At 36.0% G+C, this 17816-nt stretch overlaps 2 protein-coding genes across 3 annotated transcripts; both read left to right on the top strand.

The window, feature by feature from the left end:
- Nucleotides 1-5604: 5604 nt before the first annotated feature.
- On the top strand, nt 5605-9482 carry LOC144835361 (uncharacterized). The gene is made up of 3 exons (XM_078690446.1): nt 5605-8230; nt 8474-8640; nt 8897-9482. The coding sequence occupies exons 1-3, from the start codon at nt 5665-5667 to the stop codon at nt 9200-9202; spliced, it is 3039 nt and encodes a 1012-aa protein (XP_078546572.1). The 5' UTR covers nt 5605-5664; the 3' UTR covers nt 9203-9482.
- Nucleotides 9483-11631: 2149 nt separating this feature from the next.
- LOC144835937 (glyceraldehyde-3-phosphate dehydrogenase-like) lies at nt 11632-17074 on the top strand. 2 transcript variants are annotated; one of them, XM_078691069.1, is made up of 9 exons: nt 11632-11756; nt 12167-12211; nt 13233-13350; nt 13956-14062; nt 14486-14831; nt 15137-15231; nt 15551-15716; nt 16065-16162; nt 16382-17074. In XM_078691069.1, exons 2-9 carry the CDS (start codon nt 12186-12188, stop codon nt 16455-16457), a joined length of 1032 nt encoding a protein of 343 aa, XP_078547195.1. In that variant the 5' UTR covers nt 11632-11756; nt 12167-12185; the 3' UTR covers nt 16458-17074. The 2 variants fall into 2 exon arrangements, with proteins under 2 accessions (XP_078547195.1, XP_078547196.1); XM_078691070.1 differs by having other exon boundaries at nt 11685-11760.
- The last annotated feature ends 742 nt before the right edge of the window (nt 17075-17816 follow it).

The following is a 17816-nucleotide window of genomic DNA, read 5'->3' as shown; positions in this document are numbered from 1 at the left end:
AGTTTATTTGTGGAAACACGCATAGAATCTTTTGCGTTGAATATACACGCGTGTTCAAAAGTTGTTGCGTTCTACACCGCGTATCATGTCCAACAGTTTCTACAGGTGCAAGTTCAAGGAGTACACGCACACGCACATACAGTTTAGAAGGTGTGCGTACAGTTATTGTTGGAAATTCTATCGCATTTTCACGAGTGTCCAAGTCGAAGTTGCCCGCGTGGTGATTGAAAGTCTAATTCCGTCGGTTTTTGTTTTGTTTTAAATTATTATTCCGAATAATTGTACTTTCTGAGGCGCCTCTGTAAAATATTAAATTTAAAAAATAGGCCTAACTTTATGTGACTAATGTTATTTTTTCCAAATCAAGTAAATTATATTGATCTAGTTGTTTTGTTGAGAGATAAACAAATACAATTAAAATACTACACATAAGTCTATAGGCCTAGTCTATTCTATAGTCGCCGTACAGATAGGCTGCTACATCAGTACTTCAATTCTATGAATGGATGGCTAGTTGGTGACAAGAACGCTAGTTGGTCATACCCGGTACCACGACATAAGGAATCATGTTTGTATTTCGATTTTTGACACGTAAGCCTATAGTCAATCAATTTATTGCTGATACAAATCAAACCATTTTTGTGTGTTTGGACGTGACTATAATACAATAAAAATCGGAAGTGGTCATTTGGCAATATCACGGGTGTATCTATCTGTGTATCATCACAATCACATACCGATCTTGTTTGATCGTATTTATCATGTAAACATTATAAAGATAACTCAACGTCTGTCGAAATCACCAAAATCGGAAAATACCGACTTCACCAGAATTTAGACCTAATTCTATGAATTTTGATAACTTTAATTAATTAATTATAAATAATTTCTAAACTGTAGGCCTAGGCCTATATATGTCAATAAAAGTGCATATTATACAAACAGGTTTAATTTTGATGGATTTTTTTCGCTAAGTACTGCATGTCTTTAAACCAATGGTAAAGCGTGGTATCCACTTAGAGACGCAGCGCAAGGACGTACGCGCAACGCAAGTGAGATGACCATGACAAGACACTGTTGTTGAATAATCCATCGTTGTTGCGTCGATAGTGTGAACCAAGCTTAACACATTAATAATTAGTTTAAAAATACATTTAAAATAATTTTTATAATATATCCATTGAAGACTTTCCCGACAACCTTAATCGGAGGCCCATTTATACTAGGACGATAACGATTGACAATAACTTTTGTGTCGATACAATGATTTCATTTTTCTTATTGATCATGACGTCATTTTATTGGATTTGATATATAAATAACTGTTATAAAATTATTTTTATCAAAGACAGCAAAAATGTCTATCCTATTGTAATTCTAGAATGAAATCTTCTAATTTCTTTTGTTCTTAATGTGTAAGAAAAAGTTTATCTATTTATCGTCGATCGTTATCGTCCTAGTGTGTACCGGCCTTTAGCTTGACGGTCGATGATGACATAATGAGTGTACCCGCCCAATCCTGATTGGTCCTATAAACAGTCATAACTTCAATTACTATTTCATACACTTTACATGTGTCACGTAGGCTATATATATATATATATATACCTTATTTCAAACTGGTAGGATCGTTAAAGAAGTAGGCATATGACGTCACATACCGGTCCAAGTTTAGTTACCGAATGATTTGCGAGCTGGTTCTCGCTTTTACTTTTAGATTAGTATTTTTAATCAAATTGTTTGACAGGAAAAAGCCGGTCATAGTTTCATTTCTGGACGATGTTGACGATAGAATATTTGTTTCTCCTGTGGTTTGTTTTATTATCGGTATACAGTGTTTTTTCAGGTAGGTGTGTTCAATTACTCTTTCTCCCGGCCCTCCCCTCCTCTTCCCCACTCACTCCATTCTTTAAACCGTTTCTCTATCTTCCGTATCCTGCTTGGCAGAATGGAAGATGGAGGAACGGTTTAAACAATGAACGGATTGGATTGGAGCCGGACGTGTTATGGAAATTTTGTTAAATGTCGGGCAAAATGGTTTTATTCGGTAACATGCAAATTCCTTGATACAGCATCATATGTGTTTCAAATATTACCACCCCCTGCATCAACTTGTCAATGACAAATTACTGTCATATATAGATACAGCACTGACAATGTGTACATGTTCCTAGTTTGGTAATACGTCATGTATAGTTCGATACCCGAACATGTGCCCCGTGTGTTAATGGCACAAACCCCATTTGTTGAAAATGAACGAAATAAAGTGAAAAGGGTATAGGACTTTGCAACTGAAAATAACATATTCATGGTAAATCTAAGACGATCAACGATTAGCACACAGTTTATAACCACGCGGGATATTAAGACTGATTAGCGTAGCATATGTGGTTATGGATATTTCATTTTTTTTATCTATAAACAAGGTTTATAACATAAAAATGGTATATAAAGTCAAAGGCCAATTTACACAGAAGAGCGGTAACGGTAAGCGGAAAACCGCGTAGCTTGTCCCCCCCCCCCCCCCCCCACAGTATCCTAAACGGACACCCCCTGCTGTCCGCTCCGCTCTATGTTTTTTTTTACCGTTACCACTCGTCTGTGTTTATTACCGTTACCACTCGTCTGTGTACATTTTCCTTAAGACAAAGGTTCACTCTCTTATTCACAACAAATACATGTATTCTGAAAATTGATGATCATTAGGGACCCTCAGAGGTTCACAAGACAAACATATACACAATGCTCTACATAAACAAAGTCTTATTACAAGTCTTTGGGAGTGGAGTTGTAATTTTGTCCTTAGAAGACATGTGAAGGGACTTGAACCCAGGACCCTTGGAGTGGTAGCCAAGCATCATAACCACCAAGCCACAACTCCACTCCACTCTTATTGATGTTCGATCCGGATTTTATTATTGGTTTAGATATTTAAGAAATCGGGAATTCGAGTAATTAGGCCTACAAGACCAACTTGTAAGAACCAAAAACCTCAAACCTTTAAAAGCTTTCACATCGCCTCAAAACTCATTCATTTATTTCGTCAGAAAAGAACACAGATACATAACAAAACAGAAAACAAAAGCGAAATGAATCACTATGGCTCACCAAAATACCAAAATGGTATACCAACTAAAAAATAATAATAAAAAATAATATGCTAAAGTCAAGATTCCGTAGTACTAGTAGGGTTATTTATTTACTTTTAGGCGTATATGATACTGTATAACTCTGCAAATATTCGTCAATATTTATTTAATAATACGCTATTTGGTGTTGGTCGAAATTTATCTGTTTTGGCATTAGCACTTGAAAGCTATGCACACAATAACGTAGATTTCGATCGTTCCCAAATAACTTTCAAAGTGTACTAGGCCTACCGAAACTTTACATCACTATACCACATGGTTTATTTGACTTGTAGCTGTTTTGTCGCGCGTGTTAAATTCGTGATATTTGCGAGAACCGGTTAAAGCATGAAATTTATATTAAAGTTTATCATCCATTGATAATGGTATATTTATTGATAAAAATCATCTTCATAGTAAAAAACTTAATATAAAATCGGCAAACACCAAAGAGATAAAAAAAAAAGAGATAAAACAAAAAAAAAGTGGAGAAAGAAAAACTCACATCCTGATGTCAGTCTATTTGATCAGCCATTCTTACCATTTTAATGAGTTTGTTACAAAGTAAAAAATCTGAGTTACTGAGTTTAAACTGATCAATTGTTGTCACGAAGGAACCCAATTTATAAGACCATTGGGACAAGAGGTTCCATTTCCTAATCATGCTTGGAATTTAGCTGTTTTCGGTGTCTGTTGGTTCTTCAGTAAACATTTTTTTCTGCGCGCCGTAGACATCTCATGAGACTGAAGCGGCTAAAGGAAATACACTAATATTTATTAATGAGGCGAAAAATTGACTGATGAAATTTAACCGTATTAAGTTACACTGTATGCCTACTCGCGCAATTAAATAACTGGGGTCCTACAATGTTACAAGCGGCACATAGCGCAGTCGGCTAAACTGGTGGTAGTCACTGTGTTGTGAACGAATGGAAATTAAAAACCGATATGTCTTCTAGTTTTGTATTTGTTTTTTCGTGTTAGTGCGCAGTCGGATGTGGGTTGAAGGGGGATGATATGTGACTGAAGATAAGATAATACGTAATTTTAAATTGCAGTACACAATACCACTTTAATTACAGGCCCATGTACGCATTTACGTATATCTATTTTTGCCATTGATTGTAACCCATGTGGGAAAAAGGTTGTAGTCAGCAGATAGAAACTGCAATTATGTTGCAACTTCTGTTTGTATACAGAACTGAATTGATATATGTTTTACTCTATTCTAGACGCAAGTACTGTTGGCAGTACTAATGTAACAAGACCTACTACCTATACTACCGAAACATCCAGATTAACAAGTGACGAGGTTGCTTCTACAGAAACTTATTCAACAATAAATGCGTCCGTTGCCGTCACTGATAGACTGACTAACTATACAGCTACGGGTACTACAGCTGTATCACCACTTACCGGCCTGGGAACAAGTGCAATAACTGAAAATGATGTCGGTAACAGCATTACTTACCAATATGTACCTACGGTGTCCACCCATGATACGACAGAACACCGTATTGAAACTACAAGAGAACTTCCCACCACCATAACTACTAATATTTCTACGATAACAAACATTTCGACTGATGCTCCAACTGTCGCAATAGAGCATACTACAGTTAGTGAATATCAGACAACAAGAATTACAAAGCATAATATGACACTTGGTACAGATTACGAAACGTTTTCACCAAGCCCTAAAAGCATAACGGAATCTGTCTCTGAAGAAGGGGTTACAGAGGATAACACAAGTGTTAGGCTGCGCACTGACCATTCTGTGACAATCACTACCGAGAGAGAAACTCATCCTTCTACCATTGTTCCGACAGAAGCCGCAAATACATCCGATTCAATAGCTACTCTTGGGATAACTACATCAGTAGCTAGCACCAGTGAAAATGCCAAGCGGCTCACCACACAGAGTTTTTCAACGCAGAACTTAACCAATGCAGTCACTTCTGGGTACTCGTCAACGAGTGGAGTAACTGACATTCAAACAGTGGATACTACAACAGTAGATGATACAACCTCTCAAACAAAATTACAGACAGAGACTACCCCCAGTCACCAGTCTACGACATATACCCACATGATCACTGCCAAACCTACTACAACGAATTCGGAAACAGATACTGTTACTGGTGTTACTGCAACTCACCAAGTCGCAACGGATGACCTTCAGACAATAACACCACTTTCAACACAATTTCAAAAATCGACGCTACAGAAAACTACAGATTGGGACTCTTCTGATGGGACAACAGACTTTGTAACCTCGCCAACTGACGTATTTACGCATTTTTTACCCGAGTCGTCTACCACAAACAAAGTAATCACGTATTCTACAACTCGGTATACTACACAAACGGATTCATTAACAGATAATATCGATTCAACCACCCAAGATATTCAAACAGAAACAGAGTCTGTTACGTTAGCTCCGTTAACATCTTTACCATCGACAATGGCATCGCAAGAACCAAATACTGCAGAGTTAAGCACGTATTGGGATTCTTCGACATCTGAAGTACATACAATGAGTAAAATAATTACAGAACCAATTATTGATCATTCAACAGAACTTAAAAGTACAGAAATTTTCCAAACAACAGATGAAGGTGCAGCAACCGATATAACTACAGAACCTGAACCTACGGATATTGTCCAAACAACAGAAGAAGGGGCATCGACCGATGTAACTACAGGACATGAAACTACGAAGATTTTCCAAACAACAGAAGAAGGTGCAGCAACTGATGTAACTGAAGAACCTGAAATTACGGATATTGTCCAAACAACAGAAGAAGGTGGAGCAACCGATGTAACTACAGAACATGAAACTACAGATTTTGTCCAAACAACAGAAGAAGGGGCATCGACCGATGTAACTGAAGAACCTGGAATTACGGATATTTTCCAAACAACAGAAGAAGGAGAAGCGACCGACGTAACTGAAGAACCTGGAATTACGGATATTGCCCAAACAACAGAAAAAGGTGCATCAACCGATGTAACTACAGAACATGAAACTACGGATATTGTCCAAACAACAGAAGAAGGTGCAACGACCGGTGAAACTACAGAGATTGTCCAAACAACAGAAGATGGAGCAGCGACCGCTACAACTACAGAACTTGAAACTACGAAGATTGTCCAAACAACAGAAGCGACCGATGTAACTACAGAGATTGTCCAAACAACAGAAGACGGAGCAGCAACCGATGTAACTACAGAACTTGAAATTACGAAGATTGTCCAAACAACAGAAGACGATGCAGCAACCGATGTAACTACAGAACTTGAAATTACGGAGATTGTCCAAACAACCGGAGAAGCTGCAGTGACCGAAGTAACTACAGAGATTGTCCAAACAACAGGAGAAGATGCAGTAACCGATGTAACCACAGCTTTTGAAATTACGGAGATTGTCCAAACAACAGAAGAAGGAGCATCGACCGATGTAACTACAGAGATTGTGCAAACAACAGAAGAAGGAGCATCAACCGATGTAACTACAGAGATTGTCCAAACAACAGAAGAAGTAGCATCGACCGATGTAAATACAGAGATTGTGCAAACAACAGAAGAAGGAGCATCGACCGATGTAACTACAGAGATTGTCCAAACAACAGAAGAAGGGGCATCGACCGATGTAACTACAGATATTGTGCAAACAACAGAAGAAGGAGCATCGACCGATGTAACTACAGAGATTGTCCAAACAACAGAAGACGGAGCATCGACCGATGTAACTACAGAGATTGTGCAAACAACAGAAGAAGGAACATCGACCGATGTAACTACAGAGATTGTGCAAACAACAGAAGAAGGAGCATCGACCGATGTAGCTACAGAGATTGTGCAAACGACAGAAGAAGGAGCATCGACCGATGTAACTACAGAGATTGTGCAAACAACAGAAGAAGAAGCATCGACCGATGTAACTACAGAGTTTGTCCAAACAACTGAAGAAGGTGCATCGACCGATGTAACTACAGATATTGTGCAAACAACAGAAGAAGGAGCATCGACCGATGTAACTACAGAGATTGTCCAAACAACAGAAGAGGGGGCATCGACCGATGTAACTACAGAGATTGTCAAAACAACAGAAGAAGGATCATCGACCGACGTAACTACAGAGATTGTGCAAACAACAGAAGAAGGGGTATCGACCGATGTAACTACAGAACATGAAACTACAGAGAATTCAGAATTCAGTTCGTCTAAACAATCGACGAATTATATTACTACAACTGAAGTCCAAACAGACCCAGTAACACACATTACAGACTTCAGATCAACGATTCAAACGACATCTAGACAAACAACAGAAATGGTATCAGTTGCTAAAACAAATATAGTAACTTCATTTCAAGAAACCACTGAAGAATTGGTTCCGTCAACTAGCCTATCTCAAACCAGTGACGTGGTTACGACAGACTCTACAACACAAGAACAAACAACATATATTTTATCAATTGCTACTACAAATCCAACTGTATCTCAGAAAACCACAAGTGATTTGGTACCGTCAACGAATCTAGCCCAAACAAGTAAAGAGGCCACGACGTCATCAGTAACAACAGGAGTTTCGACAACGGAGTTAAAATCGTCTGTCCAACCAGAACAAACGACAGATAGTTTATCAATTGCTATTACAACTCCAACCATGTCTCAAACAAGTGCTTTGGTACCGTCAACTAATTTAGTCCAAACAAGTAAAGAAGCCACCACGACATCGGCAACAACAAGAGTTTCGACAACAGAGTTAAAATCGTCTGTCCAACCAAAACAAACGACAGATAGTTTATCAATTGCTACTACAAATCCAACCATATCTCAAACAAGTGCTTTGGTACCGTCAACTAATTTAGCTCAAACAAGTAAAGAGGCCACGACGGCATCAGTAACAACAGGAGTTTCGACAACGGAGTTAAAATCGTCTGTTCAAGCAGAACAGACTACTATCAACACAATTCAAACTGTAGCCGAGAGTACCACAGATTCGACATTAAATACCAATGTAGATTCTAGTAAAATAACAACATTTGGACTCATTACAGAGGCGAATAGCACAGATTACACATTGGTCACAACAGGTTAGTAAATCCTTGGAAAATGCTTTTTTATCATTGTGCCTCAGTATATAGCCTCCATTTTGTGGAGCATTATATAAAAGTCTTATAAAATGCAAGTTACATTGTGTCATATTATCGACATTTTAGTTATTTGTCGACACAGTGAAGATACTTACGATAGTAATATGAAGGCATAACGACATAATGGTGTCTCAGTGAAGATTCAGTATAGAAAAATAATTAATAACTTTTATTCTTATCTAGTTCTGACAACTTTAAATGGAGTAGCAGATAAAGCCGTTTGGAGGGTTGTTGGATGGACTGTTGGTGTATTTATAATATTGTTGATCTTGGCAACAATATGTGTGTATTTTGTATACTTTCATGTGTGTTACAAAAAACCAAATGAGCATATTGTTTTACGTCCTTCGGTAAGTACCCATTTTTCTTCGCCATTCAATATTTACAAAAATGCTTTTCAGTAGGCCTTGTATCCACATTATCCTTTGTTTGCATCTTAAGCACTGTCTACACTATCAAACTTTGTGACAACAAAATGTTATGTGCCCATATATGGACACGATGATGTCATATCATTACCATATTTGGGCACATCACACTTTGTCAAATACACTTTGAGCTTTTGTTTGGTAAGTTAAAGTTGATATGTTATCTAATTTTTTTCAGGACGTTCGCTTACAATCGTACATGAACATAGACGTCGAAAATGCCCAAGTTGCAGACCCGAAATCCTCGGCTGGTGGGCTCGATAATAACCAGACCACGTATGACACGTCTTTGGGGTGGCTAGCCGACAAGCTGGATCTCAAATTTGTAGACGAACTTGAAGAAGATGAGGGTTGGAAGATCGAAGGAGGTCCTAAACTTAATGAAGGCGCTAACTTGAACGATGAAGACAGCAGCTCAATACCTATGTCTAAAATAGGCGCCAACCCATTTGTAGCTGTTCCTCTTACAGCTTCTGACATTTGAAAATTTGGTAGGGGTTGCACAGAGATTATAGTGGATCGATCATGATCACCCTGAAGGTACGGCAGCCTACTGTATTTCTGTGCCGGTTTTTGCATATGTCGAATGGATAACGGAACTGAGGTGACGGATTCAAATGTTAGGACACGCCTCCTATAAAAACGCTTGCTGATACACTTAACTCAAGTTCCTATGCTGGATTGCCGACAAAAACAACAGAAGCGGATCCAGTCATTTTGTTGAGGAAGTTTGACAACCGGAGTCAGACTGGAACCAATTGGCAAATGTAACCCTTCTTGTTCGAAAATACTAATAAAAACTCGGATTCCAAATAAATTTATATTATTCCGGAGTTTAATCCAATTGAAGTTTAATTTAATCTGAAACTAAAAGAGAAAATACATACATGTATTATAACATAACTAACATACATAAATCGATTAAAACAATACAATATACTATGTGTAATTCCTATTAAAACAGGTAACTCTTGATCTCTAATTAATCCAAAATTGTCTTCATAATCAATAACATCGTAACAACACATAAATGCTATAGCAATAGTAATTAAGTGAAAATTCAATATAAAACACGCTAATGCTTCATCACTTTATACATTCACTAAGCCTAACATATTCCTTGGAATATCTTTAATACAAACGTATCCTTTAACATACTAGATCAAGAGTGTAATAAAAGTTCTAAGAAGTGTACCCCTATGAATCATCATTCGTTCAGCCAATTCAGCGAACATATGTGACCTCGACGGTGATTAGGAATGCTAGCATAGGGTCTAATTACACTTAAAAGTTCACCCTGTTAATATATTGGACTATTTGATTGTAAGACAACAATCATATACACATATCATAATTAATCAAGCAAGTAGCTTCATTCTAGAAATAATAATTAAAAACGAGTTCAAATATAAAGTTAACTATACTACAATAACAACAAAGATTATACAATTCTAATACATTCTAATAAAACTGATAATACATGAATTAGTCCTATCATCGATTCAATATCGGTCGTCATAATCAAGACGTTCGTTTCTTGATCACTCATCAATAAATAATTACTAATGGCCTAAAATAGTATAAGGATTGATCATCGTAAAAAGGCGATAGCCTTTCGTCTAAAGCATCGGCTTCTAATAATTAATAAAATTCGATGTATCACTACTAAAATAATAATATTAACAATGTAAGTACACTGTAATTAATACACTGATATTCAGGTACAAACTCGCTAAAACAATTTGGGACCTTACTTTAATGTGTACAAGTAGCCTATAATGCATATCCTTGGTACGTTAGTGTCTTTATACACACTGTACTGTCATAAACAAAATGAAAAGTCACTAGTCTATTAATCTATCCTATAAAACTTATTAAATATATAAAAAAAACAATTAAAGGTAATTAACTACAAAACAATTGCTTACCTAAAAGAGCCAGTCGTACGGGCCAGATAGAAACTTTAAAAAACAGGTTGTTAATATGGTCGGAGCACTGTTACACTTTGTATATCTTGGTCTTATCTGTGTTCATCAGGAGAATGGAATGTGGGGCTAAGCTTATCTGACAACTTTTGGTAATTTATGTCTTCTTTAATTACAAACATTGCAAGAGGGCTCTCTATATTATGGTTCCCTGTCATTTGTGATTTTGCACTGGGTTACACAAATGTCAGGGATGATTGTTTCACATGTACATTTCGTATTGTGTAACTGGTGTAATCTATAAGCTAATATTGTGGGTAGTTTCGGCACTACAGGGAGAAGAAAGGTGATTTGTTAGGTTTGTGAGCGGCCGAACCGTCATTGGATTCCAAACTCTTCACAAGCTTGGCAGAAAGCATTTGATGTAGGTCGTTGCGCAACTTGCGGGCCTCGATTTCAATATGGTTCAATTTCAAGCTGCTATTATGCAAAAAAACTTTTTTCTATCAGATGAGGGCGCAATTTAGATTTTTACTTGAAACCTGGTATTTTTATTTCTTGTATTGTCTGTATATAATTATATAATCGCAATATTGTCAAATAAAATGATTAAATCGATGTTCTTACCGTTGTAATCCACGTATTTTGCTTTGATGCTAGTATTTTCAAATCGTCACGAACTGAATGAATGCTGTATCAATTACTATATACATCTGATGATGCCGATGATGATAATGATAATTTATGTTAAAACCATTGCAGGTAAGATGCGAAAAAGATATCATACTGTCACCTGGCCTATATAAAAGTATTATCGAATTATTGTTCTTTTTATTAGCTTTATAATAAAATTAAATCCCGGATATTTATTTATAATAATATATTGTGTGTGTACGTGGTCACCGGCATGTCTGTCATGAAGTTTGCCTCCAGTTTATAAATTAGGGGGCGCTAAATTCAGGAATTTAAGAATGAACTTTACAAAAGCTACCACACTGCAATCTATCCAGGTCAGCTAAAAGGTCATCGATGCATTTTCTTTCCTTCTCGCGCAACTCGTCGACAAACAAGGCTTCGGATCATATCTGCTCAAATTCAAAGATTTAGCTCAACGTACGTATATAAACCTACAGTTTACCTTTAATATTTAACATATATTGTCTTTAGTATGCATATTAGCAATTTAAGCTTATAATTCAATGTATAAATGTGATTTTAAATGAGTTTTCAAAATGCCGGTTCGCCTCCTCGACTTATGAATATGTATTTTTGTATGTGTGGTCTGGTCGTGGTACGTGCGTGGTGGATATCCCAAATACAAATGCCCTGTATTCAGATCAAATACGGATTGGTATTCTTGAATGGAATGCAGTGCCGGATAATGGTGTGGGCCTAGGATAGCTAGGCCTAGCCCCAACCATTATTCTAGATTATCCAGTTTATTTTAATAAATACAATTGTATATGTTAAATGACTCTCAATTTCATGAGACACTTCTGACAATTTTTTGATTTTATTTTTAGCAAACAACTCACAATCAAAATGGTTATCAAAGTCGGCATCAACGGGTAGGTATCATTTATTAATTAGCCTATCAATTAATTGATAAGCTTATTAAAACAATTATGGTAATGAACAATTTCCTGTAACTTAAGTACTTCATGTAGACTATAGGTTACTACTTAACTAGGTAGTACAGTACTAGCTAATAGTAGTATACATAGATAGATACAACACTAACTAAAAATAGGCTAGCTACACAGTACAGCTATTCATTATGAAAATGACATATTGTAATTAATATACCAGCTGTCTGTCTATCATTAATAATACAGTATTTTCACACACATCTTTAAAATTCTAATACTAATAGTTATGTAGGAATAGATATTAATTGAATTATTATTCATTAGATTGTGAACATATTGTGTGAAGACAGGTCTGGTAGTTAGGCTAGCGAGTAATGCATTAGATATTGGTCCACTTAAAATGGAAATTCATTTTTCTTGGCATATTAAGACAATAAAACTATAAAGAAAAATACATAAAATTGCAAAAACGATATAGGCCAATGTTAAAATACTGTAAAAAAATACTTTTAAAAATGCAAATTGTAAAAACACCATAGGCAAATGTAATCTACTGTTAAAATGATTAAAAATGATTAAAATTCAAAACTAAAATTACAGTATAGAGTTATTGTAGAACATTTACTTATATGAATGCTATTTACAACAAAGGACTTCCTAGTTCTACATAAATTGGCTTTTGGTGGTCATAGTCTATTTTTTTAAAACTATAACAGTAATGTACTGGATGAGTGGGGTCTTTCATAATATTTTCAACTTTTCTTAAGATACACTTCTCATAAATAGTGAATAGTTCCATCTGCTTTAATGATAAGTTGTGTGTGGTCTCTCTATTCAATACAAAAGACTGAATAGTGTTAAAATTTACAGTTAAAGTTTTCAAATACTGTATAAAAATGAGATGAACTAATAATAAAATGTTGGTGTGTATGTGTGTGTTGGGTCTTAAAAAGGAAAATCAATTTTTATTATAAAATTAACTTTTGGTGTTTTCTTAAAGATTTGGACGTATTGGACGCCTTGTATTGAGGGCAGCTATTGAAAACAACGGCGTTATCCCCAACACCGACCTACAAGTTGTTGCCATCAACGACCCCTTCATTCAACTTGAGTATATGGTAAGGAAAGTGTAGCTTGACCATAATGCACTTGTATGACCCACTATATGACCCTTGAGAGAGGTACGTCATAGGTACGTCATTTACACATAATTATTGACACATTGGTTCGTCAAAAAACCTAAATGGTATGTCACATCAATGAACAATGGTGTGTCAATGTCCATCACTTCATGACCACCCACCCACCATATCATGAACAACATGGTAATTGTTCTTCAAAATGGGTGCATCATGGTTGCCTAAAGGTAAGTCACTTTTTTGACGCAGGGGTGAGTCATGGTATTCATAAGGTATGATGCACATCGGACAAATGACGCACCTCTCCCAGGGATCGTATAGTGGGTCATACAATTGACATTTCCATAATGCATGCTTACTAATACTAATCTCGGTATCCTGGATTAGGTTCTTTTCCCTGGCACAGTACCAAGATATTTCTCATGGCTAAAACTACATAACCACCTAAGTACCTACTCTGTAATTAACATTCAAGAAAGAAAACAAAGTATATATATAAATCTAAGTTTGTTTTCACAATAACGTCCACAATTTTCAAGTAATCGTCCTGATTTAAAACATAATTTTATGAACCTTGGCCACAGGTTTACATGTTCAAGTATGATTCAACCCATGGACAGTTCAAAGGTGAAGTCAGCCACCAGGATGGAAAGTTGATCGTCAACGGCAAACCTATCAATGTTTACCAACAGTAGGTTTCCTCATTATTCTGTGAAAACTGAAGTAAAGTTGAAAAGTACTGTAACCTACAGTTTAGATTTATTCTTAGCTTACAACCAAATCATATTTAAGTAACGATAGGCAAGCTTAATGCGCTGTCTACACTCTCAAACTAGTTTAACAAAAAAATATCACTACCATATTTGGGAATATCACTACTATATTTGGGCACAACAACATTTTTGTTGTCAAACTAGTTTGATAGTGTAGACAGCGCATTAAGCTTGCCTATCGTGACTTAATATGATTTGGTTGTAAGCTAAGAATAAATCTAAACTGTAGGTTACAGTACTTTTCAACTTTACTTCAATTTTAACTTTACTGCAGTTTTCAACTTTACCTTCATCATGTCCGTCTATTAGACTGTCTTAAAATACTTTTTTTTTTATTGCAGAACCAAGCCAGGTGAGATCCCATGGAGCAAGGCTGGAGCAGAGTACATTGTCGAGTCTACTGGTGTGTTCACCACCATTGACAAGGCAAAGCTTCACTTTGAAGGTGGCGCCAAGAAAGTGATCATCTCCGCACCATCAGCAGATGCTCCCATGTTTGTCGTAGGCGTCAACCACAAAAACTACGAAACCAGCATGAACATCGTTAGCAACGCTTCTTGCACAACCAACTGTCTGGCGCCTCTTGCTAAGATCATCGATGACAACTACGGAATTGTAGAGGGTTTGATGACAACCGTACATGCCTACACTGCCACCCAGAAGACAGTTGATGGACCAAGTGCCAAGGTACTGATGTTTTATGAAACCTTTTATGAAACGTGTATGCAGTGGCGTAACGGCTATGAGCGCTCACTGGCTAAACTGAGGAGCTTATGGGGGCCCTGGGCAGTGCCCAGAGGAAAAATACAGGCATTAAAATATGTCGAAAACAGCTAAAAACATCCAAGGCCTCCAGTGTTGGAGAGCCACTTAGTGTTCCTAAACCAGGGGCGTCAGGCCAGTATTTGAGGTACTTATTTTTAGCTCTGTGTAGCAGCAGTTTGCTTGATTAAACATTTCTAGCCCTGATTAAGTATTCTTTGTTTACTTAGAAATGGAGAGATGGACGAGGTGCTCACCAGAACATCATCCCAGCTTCCACTGGTGCTGCCAAAGCTGTTGGCAAAGTTATTCCAAATCTGAACGGGTGAGATTATAATTAACTATAAATTAATTAAAGAGTGTTTAGAATTAAGTTAGGAATAATTGAGTTACATGTTTGCGGCCAGGTACATATAATATACAATACCCCATAACATTCCGTATACACAATCAAACTTTATGTGACAAAATATATGGACACAATGACATCATATCACTACCATATTTGGGCACATCACAAACTAGTTTAATAGTGTAGACATAGCTTTATAGCCTTTTTTACACCTAAATGACTTGCCTCTGAGCCCTTTGTGGATTTATATATGCTTATAAATATTTAATGACTGTTCTTGATTTGATGCTAGCAAACTAACCGGTATGGCATTCCGTGTCCCAACGCCGGATGTATCTGTAGTTGATCTGACTGTACGATTGAACAAAGAGGCTTCATACGACGAAATTAAAGCTCTTATGAAGAAAGCTAGCGAAAGCAAAGAAATGAGAGGCATTATGGGATACACTGAAGACGAGGTGAATTTCATTATACATTTATGGTCAAATTAAGGTTTTTGTTTTGGTGTAAATTGATGTTTATTTCCGATAAAGTTTGGTTGATATTGAATGGAGATGCGAAATTTTTAATGGCAAAATAGTTTCATGAAACTTCATGAGATTAAGCATTATATCTGAGAAACAACATATTATCACTATCCTTGTTCATAGACGATATATAATATGGCGCCCTCTATGACTAATTAATGATTAATGCACATAATTAAATGTTGAATAAGAGCAATTATTCCATTTGTGCTCAAGCCAATTACGTGCTCTAAATATATGTATTTTCTGAACTTGTCGAATAAATATTATATTATTTAGGTTGTGTCCATGGATTTCCGTGGCGATAGCCGCTCAAGTATCTTCGATGCTGGTGCAGGAATTGCCCTCAGCCCCAAGTTTGTAAAACTAGTCTCATGGTAAGTGAAGCAAAATTCATTGCCTTCTTCATTATTTCGGTGACCTCGGCATAGTATATATTTTAGTTGTTATAATTTATATTCAACACCAATTTTAAACTCCTCATCTGGATCGTAAAGTATCATTTTAATCCAATATGCGGTTTAAGGTAAAATAAGTTTAATAAAACTGTGCATTGTATTGCTAAAGCTTAAATTTTACTTTTTTTTTTATTATAGGTACGACAACGAGTTCGCATACAGTCTTCGAGTTGTTGATCTCATCTCCCACATGGCTTCGGTTGACAGTCAGTAAACAGCGCCCTCTAGGACAGAATTAAATAATTGGAGAGGCTCATAATTGTATCTCTCGTCATCCGTAAATATTCATACTCATGTGCAAAACATACTTTAGCAATATTTGACATCTGAAATTTCAAATATGTTTAAATATTAAAATATTTTCATTTTTTTAGCAACTAGTAAAACTAATTATATCAAGGATTGTTAAATTTTCATCTTTTTTTATAGCTATAGAATGACTTTGGTTACTGTGTTCAGACATACCATAGTCTTTATATTATTAACTATGATATTAAACTGGGGTTCCTAACACTATTACAATACTATATTATATTTAATTGCATAGCACTTCTTCCACGTTTCAGAACAGTAACACAATTTATTTCTTGGTGAAAATAAATATTTGTTGAACTAAATAATAATTCCTGGTGCTAGGTAGTGTTTTTACAAGCCTTGATAATGTGAAGTGAAAGTTTGTCAAAACTATTTGCATATAGATCGTAAAAAGTGTTTGTGTAGACTCCTTATCCAGATGTATGGTAGACTGCTTGATCCAGCTGTTTTCCTTTTGCCTCAATCTAGTTGATAACATTGATCTGTGGTTCAAATAATAAATTTAATTATAATAAATTGTTTCCATTATTCAATCTGATTTGTATTTGGTTGTTTAAAAAGTGGTGGCTCCATTTGGGATGGGGAGGAGGAGCAAGAGGATGATTGACCATGAACTTTAATGTTTTGATTTAAAAAAAGTGACTTATTCGTGTACATTTGAGGCATAACTATCATAAACAATCTAGCATAGGAAAATATTATTTTGATTGCAAATACAAATAGGTAATGGTTGCAAAAAGTCACGTAAAATCGGTAAAATTCTTATTCTTTTGAAGTCTTGATTATGATGAGTCACTTGTAAAGGTTTATATTTTATAATAGAAATAGAACAGATTTTCGTGAACTTTTAAACAAATTGGTATCTCCGTGAACTTATGAGAAATACAAATAGTGCAACAATTCACTTAAAATTGGTAAAATAAATTCTTTTCAAAAAGTCTCGATTATGATGGATCACTTGTAAAGGTTTATATTTTATGATAAACAGATTTTCGTGGAGCAACCCTTTAACCAAATTTGTATCTCCGTGAACTTATGTGACATCGTAATATTCTCTATTTAAAATCTATTTGAACGCTCCACAAAATACAATAAAGGTGTCACGCAATATTTCGTTAACACAAAGGTATCAAATCGGTTTCCACATACCATACTTTGAAAGCCTTTCCAAATGAGTGAGTAACAATACATGTTGTTAAAACACAGTCTTTTCAAGTTTGACTAATTCACGCATATAATAGAGCATTATTATTGCATC

The sequence above is a fragment of the Antedon bifida genome, chromosome 2 (genome assembly GCF_963402885.1).
Source record: "Antedon bifida chromosome 2, ecAntBifi1.1, whole genome shotgun sequence".
NCBI lineage: Eukaryota > Metazoa > Echinodermata > Crinoidea > Comatulida > Antedonidae > Antedon > Antedon bifida.
This window is presented reverse-complemented; position numbering and strand designations above follow the sequence as displayed.

Bases quoted from the DNA above. Each gene is read 5' to 3' on its own strand.
- LOC144835361 (XM_078690446.1), top strand. From the start codon at position 5,665: ATGAGTAAAATAATTACAGAACCAATTATTGATCATTCAACAGAACTT. The intron at 8,231-8,473 runs GTTAGTAAATCC...ATTCTTATCTAG, and splicing joins TTACACATTGGTCACAACAG to TTCTGACAACTTTAAATGGA. The intron at 8,641-8,896 runs GTAAGTACCCAT...AATTTTTTTCAG, and splicing joins ATATTGTTTTACGTCCTTCG to GACGTTCGCTTACAATCGTA.
- LOC144835937 (XM_078691069.1), top strand. From the start codon at position 12,186: ATGGTTATCAAAGTCGGCATCAACGG. The intron at 13,351-13,955 runs GTAAGGAAAGTG...CCTTGGCCACAG, and splicing joins TCATTCAACTTGAGTATATG to GTTTACATGTTCAAGTATGA. The intron at 14,063-14,485 runs GTAGGTTTCCTC...TTTTTATTGCAG, and splicing joins CCTATCAATGTTTACCAACA to AACCAAGCCAGGTGAGATCC.